Source organism: Dendrobates tinctorius, unplaced genomic scaffold (genome assembly GCF_039654945.1).
Source record: "Dendrobates tinctorius isolate UK_male_01 unplaced genomic scaffold, ASM3965494v1 ptg000180l, whole genome shotgun sequence".
Classification (NCBI taxonomy): domain Eukaryota; kingdom Metazoa; phylum Chordata; class Amphibia; order Anura; family Dendrobatidae; genus Dendrobates; species Dendrobates tinctorius.
This window is the reverse complement of record NW_027361847.1, coordinates 965707-982899: the sequence shown is the minus strand read 5'-3', so window position 1 is coordinate 982899 and position 17193 is coordinate 965707. Positions and strand designations below refer to the sequence as shown.

At 54.6% G+C, this 17193-nt stretch overlaps 1 protein-coding gene across 1 annotated transcript in view; it reads left to right on the top strand.

Moving 5' to 3' along the window:
- The first annotated feature begins 461 nt into the window (after nt 1–461).
- The window catches only part of LOC141054890 (uncharacterized), a 126697-nt gene continuing 109965 nt past the window's right edge, over nt 462–17193 (top strand). Inside the window, exons 1-3 of the mRNA XM_073551784.1 lie at nt 462–612; nt 1216–1363; nt 1682–1861. Of these exons, the coding sequence (XP_073407885.1) occupies nt 1286–1363; nt 1682–1861 (258 nt within the window). The 5' untranslated portion in view covers nt 462–612; nt 1216–1285. The remainder of the gene's footprint in view (nt 613–1215; nt 1364–1681; nt 1862–17193) is intronic.

The following is a 17193-nucleotide window of genomic DNA, read 5'->3' as shown; positions in this document are numbered from 1 at the left end:
CATGGCCATGATGTCCCCACAGGTCCTTTACCACTTCTCTCCTGAGCCCCGCCCCTCACCACATGACGGTGACGTCACCACAGGTCCTTCACCACTTGTCTCCTGAGCCCCGCCCCCTGATCACATGACAGTGACGTCACCACAGGTCCTTCACCACTTGTCTCCTGAGCCCCGCCCCCTCATCACATGACGGTGATGTCTCCACAGGTCTTTCACCACTTGTCTCCTGAGCCCCGCCCCCTGATCACATGACGGTGACGTCACCACAGGTCCTTCACCACTTGTCTCCTGAGCCCCACCCCCTGATCACATGACGGTGACGTCACCACAGGTCCTTCACCACTTGTCTCCTGAGCCCCGCCCCCTGATCACATGACGGTGACGTCACCACAGGTCCTTGCCTCCTCTCTCCTGAGCTCCGCCCCCTCATCACATGACGGTGACGTCCCCACAGGTCCTTCGCCTCTTTTCCCCTGAGCCCCGCCCCTGGTCACATGACGGTGACGTCACCACAGGTCCTCCCGCGCTCAGTGCAGCCGCTCCGTCCCGGGTGTGCGCAGCTCGTGTTCTCTGCGGTCAGCCAGCAGCAGATTTCCGGTTCCCGCCATTCCGGTGAGATGACAGGAGGGTTTGTGGTGAATCTGTGAGAGGAGAGTGTGGGGGGAGATCAGAGCTGTTCCTGTGGAGGCTCCTGCTCCATGTGACTGCGGCTCCTCAGTGTTGGGGACGGGCAGCATTGTATGGGGGATGTGCAGCGTCTCCTCCTCACCTCACGGCCCCCGCTGGAGGTGGAGTTACCACGGTGACCGTCCCCCGCTGGAGGTGTAGTTACCACGGTGACCGTCCCCCACTGGAGGTGTAGTTACCACGGTGACCGTCCCCCGCTGCAGGTGTAGTTACCACGGTGACCGTCCCCCGCTGGAGGTGTAGTTACCACGGTGACCGTCCCCCGCTGGAGGTGGAGTTACCACGGTGACCGTCCCCCGCTGGAGGTGTAGTTACCACGGTGACCGTCCCCCGCTGGAGGTGTAGTTACCACGGTGACCGTCCTCCGCCTACGAGGCTGATGATGAGCGGTCAGATCGGCGGAGGAGGCCGCGGTGGAGTTTTGTGGCTTTTCCTCCGCATTCTTCCTGATAAATGTTGATATTTGGGCAGAATTTAGTGATTGTCGTTCTCTCGCCCCCTGTGATTTCCATCTTCTCCATCATGAAGACGCCGGCAGGACGAGATCCCTCCAGCTGATCCAGTGCTCATCCCTCCTCCTCCTGAATGACCCCCGAGGATGGATGAGGACAGGGATGAGACCACCAGGAGATTATTCCACTGCGCCCTGGAGATCATCTCCCTGCTGAGCGGAGAGGTAACTCCTCTACATTTCTATCAGCTTTATTGTGTGATGTGACGAGTCCGACACCGGGAAGAGGAAATCCAGAATAGGAGAGAAGGATTCTCTACTGTAAGAGCAGGGATTCTGTGGAGCTCTCTGCCCGGAGGAGTTGTCATGGGGATTCCCTGTAAGAGCTGTAGAGGGGCCGGGATGTCTGTCCGGAGTGTAATAATATTCCCGGTTATGGCCCCAGATTACTGGAGACGGTTATTGATCCCGGGATTTCTACTGATTGTCAGATCTGGAGTCGGGAAGGAATTCTTCTCCCTAAGTGTCTCTCTCCATACACAGGATTACACAATAGTGAGGAAGACACCGGGGGACTGTGTGACTCCCATCATCCATCTCCAGGAGTCAGGAGGGCGGAGACCGGGCCCCATCACAGAGCCTCCCCCGCACTCCCCGATACATGAGAGGAACAAGAAGATCCTGGAGCTCAGCAACAAGATGATCGAGCTGCTGAGCGGAGAGGTGACTGCTGGGATATTATACAGGACGGCACTGGAGGATTCTGGGTGATGAGCGGAGACGTGACTGCTGGGACATTATACAGGACGGCACTGGAGGATTCTGGGTGATGAGCGGAGAGGTGACTGCTGGGACATTATACAGGACTGGAGGATTCTGGGTGATGAGCGGAGAGGTGACTGCTGGGACATTATACAGGACGGCACTGGAGGATTCTGGGTGATCAGCGGAGAGGTGACTGCTGGGACATTATACAGGACGGCACTGGGGGATTCTGGGTGATGAGCGGAGAGGTGACTACTGGGACATTATACAGGACGGCACTGGAGGATTCTGGGTGATGAGAGGAGAGGTGACTGCTGGGAAATTATACAGGACGGCGCTGGAGGATTCTGGGTGATGAGCGGAGAGGTGACTGCTGGGACATTATACAGGACGGCACTGGAGGATTCTGGGTGATGAGCGGAGAGGTGACTGCTGGGACATTATACAGGACGGCAATGGGGGATTCTGGGTGATGAGCGGAGAGGTGACTGCTGGGACATTATACAGGACAGCACTGGAGGATTCTGGGTGATGAGCGGAGAGGTGACTGCTGGGACATTATACAGGACAGCACTGGAGGATTCTGGGTGATGAGCGGAGAGGTGACTGCTGGTACATTATACAGGAGGGGACTGGAGGATTCTGGGTGATGAGCGGAAAGGAGACTGCTGGGACATTATACAGGACGGCACTGGGGGATTCTGGGTGATGAGCGGAGAGGTGACTACTGGGACATTATACAGGAGGGCACCGGAGGATTCTGGGTGATGAGCGGAGAGGTGACTGCTGGGACATTATACAGGACGGCACTGGAGGATTCTGGGTGATGAGCGGAGAGGTGACTGCTGGGACATTATACAGGACGGCAATGGGGGATTCTGGGTGATGAGCGGAGAGGTGACTGCTGGGACATTATACAGGACAGCACTGGAGGATTCTGGGTGATGAGCGGAGAGGTGACTGCTGGGACATTATACAGGACGGCACTGGAGGATTCTGGGTGATGAGCGGAGAGGTGACTGCTGGAGGAGTTGGTTTTCTCCTGTCAGATACCTGCTCCTTCACCCCAATCCCACTGCCACCCTCTGTTACCCTCCCTTCCTTTGAGGTGCACTCTGTGCGCATCTACTCCCCCTCCAACCTCCAACTGGCTGTCATCTACCGCCCCCCAGGGCCAGCCACCACCTTCTTTGACCACTTCACCACCTGGTTACTTCATTTCCTTTCCGCGGACATCCCTACTATCATCATGGGCGACTTCAACATCCCCATTGACACTTCCCTCTCAGCTGCCACTAAACTTCTATCTCTCACTTCCTCCTTCGGCCTCACTCAATGGTCTTCTACAGCCACCCACAAAGATGGCCACACACTGGACCTCATCTTCACCCGCCTCTGCTCCCTATCTAACCTCTCTAACTCACCTCTTCCTCTCTCTGACCACAACCTGCTCACATTCTCTTCCCTCTTCACTCCATGTCTACAATCCCCACCCCACAAACTTTCACACCCTCGCAGGAATCTTAAACACCTTGACCTACACTCATTCTCTGAATCCCTCCTCCCTCTTACAGATATAAGTTCCTTACACAATGCGGATGACGCTGCCGCTCTATATAACACCACAATAGCTGTAGCTTTGGAATCCGCTGCCCCACTTACACATACCAAAACTCGCAAAATCAACAGACAGCCCTGGCACACCAGCCTGACCAAAGAGCTGAGGCGAGCTTCCAGGGCTGCTGAGCGCAGATGGAAAAGATCCCACTCCAACGAGCATTTCATCGCATTCAAACAGTCCCTCACTACTTTCAAGACCACACTCGCCACAGCTAAACAAACCTACTTCTCATCTCTCATATCCTCCCTGTCTCACAACCCTAAACAGTTATTCAACACCTTCAATTCTCTCCTCCGCCCCCCAGCACCTCCTCCCTCCCCACTCATCTCAGCTGAAGACTTTGCCTCATTTTTCAAGCAGAAAATTGATAACATCAGGGACAGTTTTGGTCAACAACCCCCAGAGCCCTTCCTCCCGACTTCCCAGCCCTCCACCTTCAAAACCAACTTCTCCACCATTACAGAAGATCGACTCTCCACTCTACTCTCAAGATCACATCTCACCACCTGTGCACTCGACCCGATCCCATCCCACTTCATCCCAAACCTCACCACAGTCTTCATCCCAACCCTAACCCATCTCTTCAACCTATCACTAACAACTGGTGTTTTCCCCTCAAGCTTTAAACATGCCTCCATCACACCTATCCTCAAAAAGCCCTCTCTTGACCCATCCTCTGTATCTAGCTATCGCCCTATATCACTTCTCCCATACGCCTCCAAGCTACTGGAACAACACGTCTACCTTGAACTGTCCTCCCATCTCTCTTCTTGCTCCCTCTTCGACCGCTTACAATCTGGCTTCCGGTCACACCACTCCACTGAAACTGCCCTTACTAAGGTCACCAATGACCTCTTAACCGCCAAGAGCAAGCGACACTACTCTGTCCTCCTCCTCCTGGACCTGTCGGCTGCCTTTGACACAGTGGACCATTCCCTATTATTACAGACCCTCTCATCCCTCGGCATCACAGACTTGGCCCTCTCCTGGATCTCATCATACCTAACAGACCGGACATTCAGCGTCTCCCACTCACACACCACCTCCTCACCTCGCCCCCTATCTGTCGGAGTCCCACAAGGTTCAGTCCTAGGGCCCCTGCTGTTCTCTATTTACACCTTTGGCCTGGGACAGCTCATAGAATCTCATGGCTTTCAGTATCATCTTTATGCTGATGACACACAGATCTACATCTCTGGACCAGATATCACCTCCCTACTAACCAGAATCCCTCAATGTCTGTCCACTATTTCATCCTTCTTCTCCACTAGATATCTGAAACTCAACATGGACAAAACAGAATTCATCATCTTTCCCCCATCTCACGTGACCCCCCTTACGAACCTATCAATTACAGTAAATGACTGCCCACTCTCCCCAGTCCCACAAGCTCGCTGCCTCGGAGTAATCCTTGATGCTGATCTCTCCTTCAAACCACATATCCAAACCCTTTCCACTTCCTGCCGACTTCAACTCAAAAATATTTCACGCATCCGTTCATTCCTCACCCAAGAATCTGCAAAAACCCTAGTCCATGCCCTCATCATCTCTCGCCTTGACTACTGCAACCTCATGCTCTGCGGCCTCCCCTCAAACACTCTCGCACCCCTCCAATCTATTCTAAACTCTGCTGCCCGACTAATCCACCTGTCCCCCCGCTATTCCCCAGCTTCTCCCCTCTGTCAATCCCTTCACTGGCTCCCAATTGCCCAGAGACTCCATTACAAAACCCTAACCATGACATACAAAGCCATCCACAACTTGTCTCCTCCATACATCTGTGACCTCGTCTCCCGGTACTTTCCTGCACGCAACCTCCGATCCTCACAAGATCTCCTTCTCTACTCCCCTCTTATCTCCTCTTCCCACAATCGCATACAAGATTTCTCTCGCGCATCACCCCTACTCTGGAACTCTCTACCACAACATATCAGACTCTCACCTACCATCGAAACCTTCAAAAAGAGCCTGAAGACCCACCTCTTCCGACAACCATACAACCTGCAGTAACCACCGATCGACCAAACCGCTGCACGACCAGCTCTACCCTCGCCTACTGTATTATCACCCATCCCTTGAAGATTGTGAGCCCTCGCGGGCAGGGTCCTCTCTCCTCCTCTACCAGTTATGACTTGTATTGTTTAAGATTATTGTACTTGTTTTTATGTATACCCCCCTCACATGTAAAGCGCCATGGAATAAATGGCGCTATAACAATAAATAATAATAATAATAATAATAATAATAATACAGGAGGGGACTGGAGGATTCTGGGTGATGAGCGGAGAGGTGACTGCTGGTACATTATACAGGAGGGGACTGGACGATTCTGGGTGATGAGCGGAAAGGAGACTGCTGGGACATTATACAGGACGGCACTGGAGGATTCTGGGTGATGAGCGGAGAGGTGACTGCTGGGACATTATACAGGACTGGAGGATTCTGGGTGATGAGCGGAGAGGTGACTGCTGGGACATTATACAGGACTGGAGGATTCTGGGTGATGAGCGGAGAGGTGACTGCTGGGACATTATACAGGACGGCACTGGAGGATTCTGGGTGATGAGCGGAGAGGTGACTGCTGGGACATTATACAGGACGGCACTGGAGGATTCTGGGTGATGAGCGGAGAGGTGACTGCTGGGACATTATACAGGACGGCACTGGAGGATTCTGGGTGATGAGCGGAGAGGTGACTGCTGGGACATTATACAGGACGGCACTGGAGGATTCTGGGTGATGAGCGGAGAGGTGACTGCTGGGACATTATACAGGACGGCAATGGGCGATTCTGGGTGATGAGCGGAGAGGTGACTGCTGGGACATTATACAGGACGGCACTGGAGGATTCTGGGTGATGAGCGGAGAGGTGACTGCTGGGACATTATACAGGACGGCACTGGAGGATTCTGGGTGATGAGCGGAGAGGTGACTGCTGGGACATTATACAGGACGGCACTGGAGGATTCTGGGTGATGAGCGGAGAGGAGACTGCTGGGACATTATACAGGACGGCACTGGAGGATTCTGGGTGATGAGCGGAGAGGTGACTGCTGGGACATTATACAGGACGGCACTGGAGGATTCTGGGTGATGAGCGGAGAGGAGACTGCTGGGACATTATACAGGATGGCACTGGAGGATTCTGGGTGATGAGCGGAGAGGAGACTGCTGGGACATTATACAGGACGGCACTGGAGGATTCTGGGTGATGAGCGGAGAGGTGACTGCTGGGACATTATACAGGACGGCACTGGAGGATTCTGGGTGATGAGCGGAGAGGTGACTGCTGGGACATTATACAGGACGGCACTGGAGGATTCTGGGTGATGAGTGGAGAGGAGACTGCTGGGACATTACACAGGACGGCACTGGAGGATTCTGGGTGATGAGCGGAGAGGAGACTGCTGGGACATTATACAGCACTGGAGGATTCTGGGTGATGGGCGGAGAGGTGACTGCTGGGACATTATACAGGACGGCACTAGAGGATTCTGGGTGATGAGCGGAGAGGTGACTGCTGGGACATTATACAGCACTGGAGGATTCTGGGTGATGAGTGGAGAGGTGACTGCTGAGACATTATACAGGACGGCACTGGAGGATTCTGGGTGATGACCTGAGAGGTGACTGCTGGGACATTATACAGGACGGCACTGGAGGATTCTGAGTGATGAGCGGAGAGGAGACTGCTGGGACATTATACAGGAGGGCACTGGAGGATTCTGGGTGATGAGTGGAGAGGTGACTGCTGGGACATTATACAGGACGGCACTGGGGGATTCTGGGTGATGAGGGGAGAGGTGACTGCTGGGACATTATACAGGACGGCACTGGAGGATTCTGGGTGATGAGGGGAGAGGTGACTGCTGGGACATTATACAGGACGGCACTGGAGGATTCTGGGTGATGAGCGGAGAGGTGACTGCTGGGACATTGTACAGGACGGCACTGGAGGATTCTGAGTGATGAGCGGAGAGGAGACTGCTGGGACATTATACAGGACGGCACTGGAGGATTCTGGGTGATGAGCGGAGAGGTGACTGCTGGGACATTATACAGGACGGCACTGGAGGATTCTGGGTGATGAGCGGAGAGGTGACTGCTGAGACATTATACAGGAGGGCACTGGAGGATTCTGGGTGATGAGCGAAGAGGTGACTGCTGGGACATTATACAGGACGGCACTGGAGGATTCTGGGTGATGAGAGGAGAGGTGACTGCTGAGACATTATACAGGACGGCACTGGAGGATTCTGGGTGATGAGGGGAGAGGTGACTGCTGGGACATTATACAGGACGGCACTGGAGGATTCTGGGTGATGAGGGGAGAGGTGACTGCTGGGACATTATACAGGACGACACTGGAGGATTCTGGGTGATGAGCGGAGAGGTGACTGCTGGGACATTATACAGGACGGCACTGGAGGATTCTGGGTGATGAGGGGAGAGGTGACTGCTGGGACATTATACAGGACGGCACTGGAGGATTCTGGGTGATGAGGGGAGAGGTGACTGCTGGGACATTATACAGGACGGCACTGGAGGATTCTGGGTGATGAGCGGAGAGGTGACTGCTGAGACATTATACAGGACGGCACTGGAGGATTCTGGGTGATGAGGGGAGAGGTGACTGCTGGGACATTATACAGGACGGCACTGGAGGATTCTGGGTGATGAGGGGAGAGGTGACTGCTGGGACATTATACAGGACGGCACTGGAGGATTCTGGGTGATGAGGGGAGAGGTGACTGCTGGGACATTATACAGGACGACACTGGAGGATTCTGGGTGATGAGCGGAGAGGTGACTGCTGAGACATTATACAGGACGGCACTGGAGGATTCTGGGTGATGAGGGGAGAGGTGACTGCTGGGACATTATACAGGACGGCACTGGAGGATTCTGGGTGATGAGGGGAGAGGTGACTGCTGGGACATTATACAGGACGGCACTGGAGGATTCTGGGTGATGAGCGGAGAGGTGACTGCTGGGACATTGTACAGGACGGCACTGGAGGATTCTGGGTGATGAGGGGAGAGGTGACTGCTGGGACATTATACAGGACGGCACTGGAGGATTCTGGGTGATGAGCGGAGAGGTGACTGCTGGGACATTATACAAGATGGCACTGGAGGATTCTGGGTGATGAGCGGAGAGGTGACTGCTGGGACATTATACAGGAAGGCTCTGGAGGATTCTGGGTGATGAGCGGAGAGGTGACTGCTGGGACATTATACAGGATGGCACTGGGGGATTCTGGGTGATGACCTGAGAGGTGACTGCTGGGACATTATACAGGACGGCACTGGAGGATTCTGGGTGATGAGCGGAGAGGTGACTGCTGGGACATTATACAGGACAGCACTGGAGGATTCTGGGTGATGAGCGGAGAGGTGACTGCTGGGACATTATACAGGACGGCACTGGAGGATTCTGGGTGATGAGCGGAGAGGAGACTGCTGGGACATTACACAGGACGGCACTGGAGGATTCTGAGTGATGAGCGGAGAGGAGACTGCTGGGACATTATACAGGACGGCACTGGAGGATTCTGGGTGATGAGCGGAGAGGAGACTGCTGGGACATTACACAGGACGGCACTGGAGGATTCTGGGTGATGAGCGGAGAGGTGAATGCTGGGACATTATACAGGATGACACTGGAGGATTCTGAGTGATGAGCGGAGAGGTGACTGCTGGGACATTATACAGGACGGCACTGGAGGATTCTGGGTGATGAGCATAGAGGTGACTGCTGGGACATTATACAGGACTGGAGGATTCTGGGTGATGAGAGGAGAGGTGACTGCTGGGACATTATACAGGAGGGCACTGGAGGATTCTGGGTGATGAGCGGAGAGGTGACTGCTGGGACATTATACAGGTCGGCACTGGAGGATTCTGGGTGATAAGCGGAGAGGTGACTGCTGGGACATTATACAGGACGGCACTGGAGGATTCTGGGTGATGAGCGGAGAGGTGGTTGCTGGGACATTATACAGGACAGCACTGGGGGATTCTGGGTGATGAGCGGAGAGGTGACTGCTCGGACATTATACAGGACGGCACTGGAGGATTCTGGGTGATGAGCGGAGAGGTGGCTGCTGGGACATTATACAGGACGGCACTGGAGGATTCTGGGTGATGACCTGAGAGGTGACTGCTGGGACATTATACAGGACAGCACTGGAGGATTCTGGGTGTTGAGCGGAGAGGTGACTGCTGGGACATTATACAGGAGGGCACTGGAGGATTCTGAGTGATGAGCGGAGAGGTGACTGCTGGGACATTATACAGGACGGTACTGGAGGATTCTGGGTGATGAGCGGAGAGGTGACTGCTGGGACATTATACAGGACGGCACTGGAGGATTCTGGGTGATGAGCGGAGAGGTGACTGCTGGGACATTATACAGGACGGCACTGGAGGATTCTGGGTGATGAGCGGAGAGGTGACTGCTGGGACATTATACAGAACGGCACTGGAGGATTCTGGGTGATGAGCGGAGAGGTGACTGCTGGGACATTATACAGGACGGCACTGGAGGATTCTGGGTGATGAGCGGAGAGGTGACTGCTGGGACATTATACAGGAAGGCTTTGGAGGATTCTGGGTGATGAGCGGAGAGGTGACTGCTGGGACATTATACAGGACGACACTGGGGGATTCTGGGTGATGACCTGAGCGGTGACTGCTGGGACATTATACAGGACGGCACTGGAGGATTCTGGGTGATGAGCGGAGAGGTGACTGCTGGGACATTATACAGGAAGGCTCTGGAGGATTCTGGGTGATGAGCGGAGAGGTGACTGCTGGGACGTTATACAGGACGACACTGGAGGATTCTGCGTGATGAGCGGAGAGGTGACTGCTGGGACATTATACAGGACGACACTGGAGGATTCTGGGTGATGAGAGGAGAGGTAACTGCTGGGATATTATACAGGACGACACTGGAGGATTCTGGTTGATGAGCGGAGAGGTGACTGCTGGGACATTATACAGGACGGCACTGGTGGATTCTGGGTGATGAGCGGAGAGGAGACTGCTGGGACATTACACAGGACGGCACTGGAGGATTCTGGGTGATGAGCGGAGAGGAGACTGCTGGGACGTTATACAGGACGACACTGGAGGATTCTGCGTGATGAGCGGAGAGGTGACTGCTGGGACATTATACAGGACGGCACTGGAGGATTCTGGGTGATGAGAGGAGAGGTAACTGCTGGGATATTATACAGGACGACACTGGAGGATTCTGGGTGATGAGCGGAGAGGTGACTGCTGGGACATTATACAGGACGGCACTGGAGGATTCTGGGTGATGAGCGGAGAGGAGACTGCTGGGACATTACACAGGACGGCACTGGAGGATTCTGGGTGATGAGCGGAGAGGAGACTGCTGGGACATTATACAGGACGGCACTGGAGGATTCTGGGTGATGAGCGGAGAGGTGACTACTGGGACATTATTCAGGACGGCACTGGAGGATTCTGGGTGATGAGCGGAGAGGTGACTGCTGGGACATTATACAGGACAGCACTGGAGGATTCTGGGTGATGAGCGGAGAGGTGACTGCTGGGACATTATACAGGACGGCACTGGGGGATTCTGGGTGATGAGCGGAGAGGTGACTGCTGGGACATTATTCAGGACGGCACTGGAGGATTCTGGGTGATGAGCGGAGAGGTGACTGCTGGGACATTATACAGGACAGCACTGGAGGATTCTGGGTGATGAGCGGAGAGGTGGCTGCTGGGACATTATACAGGACGGCACTGGGGGATTCTGGGTGATGAGCGGAGAGGAGACTGCTGGGACATTATACAGGACAGCACTGGAGGATTCTGGGTGATGAGCGGAGAGGTGGCTGCTGGGACATTATACAGGACGGCACTGGGGGATTCTGGGTGATGAGCGGAGAGGTGACTGCTGGGACATTATACAGGACGGTACTGGAGGATTCTGGGTGATGAGCGGAGAGGTGACTGCTGGGACATTATACAGGAGGGCACTGGAGGATTCTGAGTGATGAGCGGAGAGGTGACTGCTGGGACATTATACAGGACGGCACTGGAGGATTCTGAGTGATGAGCGGAGAGGTGACTGCTGGGGTATTATACAGGACGGCACTGGAGGATTCTGGGTGATGAGCGGAGAGGTGACTGCTGGGACATTATACAGGAAGGCTCTGGAGGATTCTGGGTGATGAGCGGAGAGGTGACTGCTGGGACATTATACAGGAGGGCACTGGAGGATTCTGAGTGATGAGCGGAGAGGTGACTGCTGGGACATTATACAGGACGGCACTGGAGGATTCTGAGTGATGAGCGGAGAGGTGACTGCTGGGATATTATACAGGACGGCACTGGAGGATTCTGGGTGATGAGCGGAGAGGTGACTGCTGGGATATTATACAGGACGGCACTGGAGGATTCTGGGTGATGAGCGGAGAGGTGACTGCTGGGACATTATACAGGAGGGCACTGGAGGATTCTGAGTGATGAGCGGACAGGTGACTGCTGGGACATTATACAGGACGGCACTGGAGGATTCTGAGTGATGAGCGGAGAGGTGACTGCTGGGGTATTATACAGGACGGCACTGGAGGATTCTGGGTGATGAGCGGAGAGGTGACTGCTGGGACATTATACAGGAAGGCTCTGGAGGATTCTGGGTGATGAGCGGAGAGGTGACTGCTGGGACATTATACAGGAGGGCACTGGAGGATTCTGAGTGATGAGCGGAGAGGTGACTGCTGGGACATTATACAGGACGGCACTGGAGGATTCTGAGTGATGAGCGGAGAGGTGACTGCTGGGATATTATACAGGACGGCACTGGAGGATTCTGGGTGATGAGCGGAGAGGTGACTGCTGGGATATTATACAGGACGGCACTGGAGGATTCTGGGTGATGAGCGGAGAGGTGACTGCTGGGACATTATACAGGAAGGCTCTGGAGGATTCTGGGTGATGAGCGGAGAGGAGACTGCTGGGACATTATACAGGACGGCACTGGAGGATTCTGGGTGATGACCTGAGAGGTGACTGCTGGGACATTATACAGGACGGCACTGGGGGATTCTGGGTGATGACCTGAGAGGTGACTGCTGGGACATTATACAGGACGGCACTGGAGGATTCTGGGTGATGAGCGGAGAGGTGACTGCTGGGACATTATACAGGACAGCCCTGGAGGATTCTGGGTGATGAGCGGAGAGGTGACTGCTGGGACATTATACAGGACGACACTGGAGGATTCTGCGTGATGAGCGGAGAGGTGACTGCTGGGACATTATACAGGACAGCCCTGGAGGATTCTGGGTGATGAGCGGAGAGGTGACTGCTGGGACATTATACAGGACGGCACTGGAGGATTCTGGGTGATGAGCGGAGAGGAGACTGCTGGGACATTACACAGGACGGCACTGGAGGATTCTGGGTGATGAGCGGAGAGGAGACTGCTGGGACATTATACAGGACGGCACTGGAGGATTCTGGGTGATGAGCGGAGAGGAGACTGCTGGGACATTACACAGGACGGCACTGGAGGATTCTGGGTGATGAGCGGAGAGGTGAATGCTGGGACATTATACAGGATGGCACTGGAGGATTCTGAGTGATGAGCGGAGAGGTGACTGCTGGGACATTATACAGGACGGCACTGGAGGATTCTGGGTGATGAGCGGAGAGGTGACTGCTGGGACATTATACAGGACTGGAGGATTCTGGGTGATGAGAGGAGAGGTGACTGCTGGGACATTATACAGGAGGGCACTGGAGGATTCTGGGTGATGAGCGGAGAGGTGACTGCTGGGACATTATACAGGTCGGCACTGGAGGATTCTGGGTGATGAGCGGAGAGGTGACTGCTGGGACATTATACAGGACGGCACTGGAGGATTCTGGGTGATGAGCGGAGAGGTGACTGCTGAGACATTATACAGGACGGCACTGGAGGATTCTGGGTGATGAGCGGAGAGGTGACTGCTGGGACATTATACAGGACAGCACTGGGGGATTCTGGGTGATGAGCGGAGAGTTGACTGCTCGGACATTATACAGGACGGCACTGGAGGATTCTGGGTGATGAGCGGAGAGCTGGCTGCTGGGACATTATACAGGACGGCACTGGAGGATTCTGGGTGATGACCTGAGAGGTGACTGCTGGGACATTATACAGGACAGCACTGGAGGATTCTGGGTGTTGAGCGGAGAGGTGACTGCTGGGACATTATACAGGAGGGCACTGGAGTATTCTGAGTGATGAGCGGAGAGGTGACTGCTGGGACATTATACAGGACGGCACTGGAGGATTCTGGGTGATGAGCGGAGAGGTGACTGCTGGGACATTATACAGGACTGGAGGATTCTGGGTGATGAGAGGAGAGGTGACTGCTGGGACATTATACAGGAGGGCACTGGAGGATTCTGGGTGATGAGCGGAGAGGTGACTGCTGGGACATTATACAGGTCGGCACTGGAGGATTCTGGGTGATGAGCGGAGAGGTGACTGCTTGGACATTATACAGGACGGCACTGGAGGATTCTGGGTGATGAGCGGAGAGGTGACTGCTGAGACATTATACAGGACGGCACTGGAGGATTCTGGGTGATGAGCGGAGAGGTGAATGCTGGGACATTATACAGGACAGCACTGGGGGATTCTGGGTGATGAGCGGAGAGGTGACTGCTCGGACATTATACAGGACGGCACTGGAGGATTCTGGGTGATGAGCGGAGAGGTGGCTGCTGGGACATTATACAGGACGGCACTGGAGGATTCTGGGTGATGACCTGAGAGGTGACTGCTGGGACATTATACAGGACAGCACTGGAGGATTCTGGGTGTTGAGCGGAGAGGTGACTGCTGGGACATTATACAGGAGGGCACTGGAGGATTCTGGGTGATGAGCGGAGAGGTGACTGCTGGGACATTATACAGGACGGCACTTGAGGATTCTGGGTGATGAGCGGAGAGGTGACTGCTGGGACATTATACAGGACGGCACTGGAGGATTCTGGGTGATGAGCGGAGAGGTGACTGCTGGGACATTATACAGGACGGCACTGGAGGATTCTGGGTGATGAGCGGAGAGGTGACTGCTGGGACATTATACAGAACGGCACTGGAGGATTCTGGGTGATGAGCGGAGAGGTGACTGCTGGGACATTATACAGGACGGCACTGGAGGATTCTGGGTGATGAGCGGAGAGGTGACTGCTGGGACATTATACAGGAAGGCTTTGGAGGATTCTGGGTGATGAGCGGAGAGGTGACTGCTGGGACATTATACAGGATGGCACTGGAGGATTCTGGGTGATGAGCGGAGAGGTGACTGCTGGGACATTATACAGGACGGCACTGGGGGATTCTGGGTGATGACCTGAGCGGTGACTGCTGGGACATTATACAGGACGGCACTGGAGGATTCTGGGTAATGAGCGGAGAGGTGACTGCTGGGATATTATACAGGAAGGCTCTGGAGGATTCTGGGTGATGAGCGGAGAGGAGACTGCTGGGACATTATACAGGACGGCACTGGAGGATTCTGGGTGATGAGCGGAGAGGAGACTGCTGGGACATTACACAGGACGGCACTGGAGGATTCTGGGTGATGAGCGGAGAGGTGACTGCTGGGATATTATACAGGACGACACTGGGGGATTCTGGGTGATGAGCGGAGAGGTGACTGCTGGGACATTATACAGGACGGTACTGGAGGATTCTGGGTGATGAGCGGAGAGGTGACTGCTGGGACATTATACAGGATGGCACTGGAGGATTCTGGGTGATGAGCGGAGAGGTGACTGCTGGGACATTATACAGGACGGCACTGGAGGATTCTGGGTGATGAGCGGAGAGGTGGCTGCTGGGACATTATACAGGACGGCACTGGGGGATTCTGGGTGATGAGCGGAGAGGTGACTGCTGGGACATTATACAGGACGGTACTGGAGGATTCTGGGTGATGAGCGGAGAGGTGACTGCTGGGACATTATACAGGACGGCACTGGAGGATTCTGGGTGATGAGCGGAGAGATGACTGCTGGGACATTATACAGGACGTCACTGGAGGATTCTGGGTGATGAGCGGAGAGGTGGCTGCTGGGACATTATACAGGACGGCACTGGAGGATTCTGGGTGATGAGCGGAGAGGTGGCTGCTGGGACATTATACAGGACGGCACTGGGGGATTCTGGGTGATGAGCGGAGAGGTGACTGCTGGGACATTATACAGGACGGCACTGGAGGATTCTGGGTGATGAGCGGAGAGGTGGCTGCTGGGACATTATACAGGACGGCACTGGGGGATTCTGGGTGATGAGTGGAGAGGTGACTGCTGGGACATTATACAGGACGGAACTGGAGGATTCTGGGTGACGAGCGGAGAGGTGGCTGCTGGGACATTATACAGGACGGCACTGGGGGATTCTGGGTGATGAGAGGAGAGGTGACTGCTGGGACATTATACAGGACGGCACTGGAGGATTCTGGGTGATGAGAGGAGAGGTGGCTGCTGGGACATTATACAGGACGGCACTGCAGGATTCTGGGTGATGAGAGCAGAGGTTACTGCTGGGACATTATACAGGATGCCACTGGAGGATTCTGGGTGATGAGCGGAGAGGTGACTGCTGGGACATTATACAGGACGGCACTGGAGGATTCTGGGTGATGAGAGGAGAGGTGGCTGCTGGGACATTATACAGGACGACACTGCAGGATTCTGGGTGATGAGAGGAGAGGTGACTGCTGGGACATTATACAGGACGGCTCTGGAGGATTCTGGGTGATGAGCGGAGAGGTGACTGCTGGGACATTATACACGACGGCACTGCAGGATTCTGGGTGATGAGCGGAGAGGTGACTGCTGGGACATTATACAGGACGGCTCTGGAGGATTCTGGGTGATGAGCAGACAGGTGACTGCTGGGACATTATACAGGACGGCACTGGAGGATTCTGGGTGATGAGCGGAGAGGTGACTGCTGGGACATTATACAGGACGGCACTGTAGGATTCTGGGTGATGATCGGAGAGGTGACTGCTGGGACATTATACAGGATGGCACTGGAGGATTCTGGGTGATGAGCGGAGAGGTGACTGCTGGGACATTATACAGGACGGCACTGGAGGATTCTGGGTGATGAGCAGACAGGTGACTGCTGGGACATTATACAGGACGGCACTGGAGGATTCTGGGTGATGAGAGGAGAGGTGACTGCTGGGACATTATACAGGACGGCTCTGGAGGATTCTGGGTGATGAGCAGACAGGTGACTGCTGGGACATTATACAGGACGGCACTGGAGGATTCTGGGTGATGAGCGGAGAGGTGACTGCTGGGACATTATACAGGACGGCACTGGAGGATTCTGGGTGATGAGCGGAGAGGTGACTGCTGGGACATTATACAGGATGGCACTGGAGGATTCTGGGTGATGAAAGGAGAGGTGACTGCTGGGACATTATACAGGACTGGAGGATTCTGGGTGATGAGCAGAGAGGTGACTGCTGGGACATTATACAGGACGGCACTGGAGGATTCTGGGTGATGAGCGGAGAGGTGACTGCTGGGACATTATACAGGACGGCACTGGAGGATTCTGGGTGATGAGCGGAGAGGTGACTGCTGGGACATTATACAGGATGGCACTG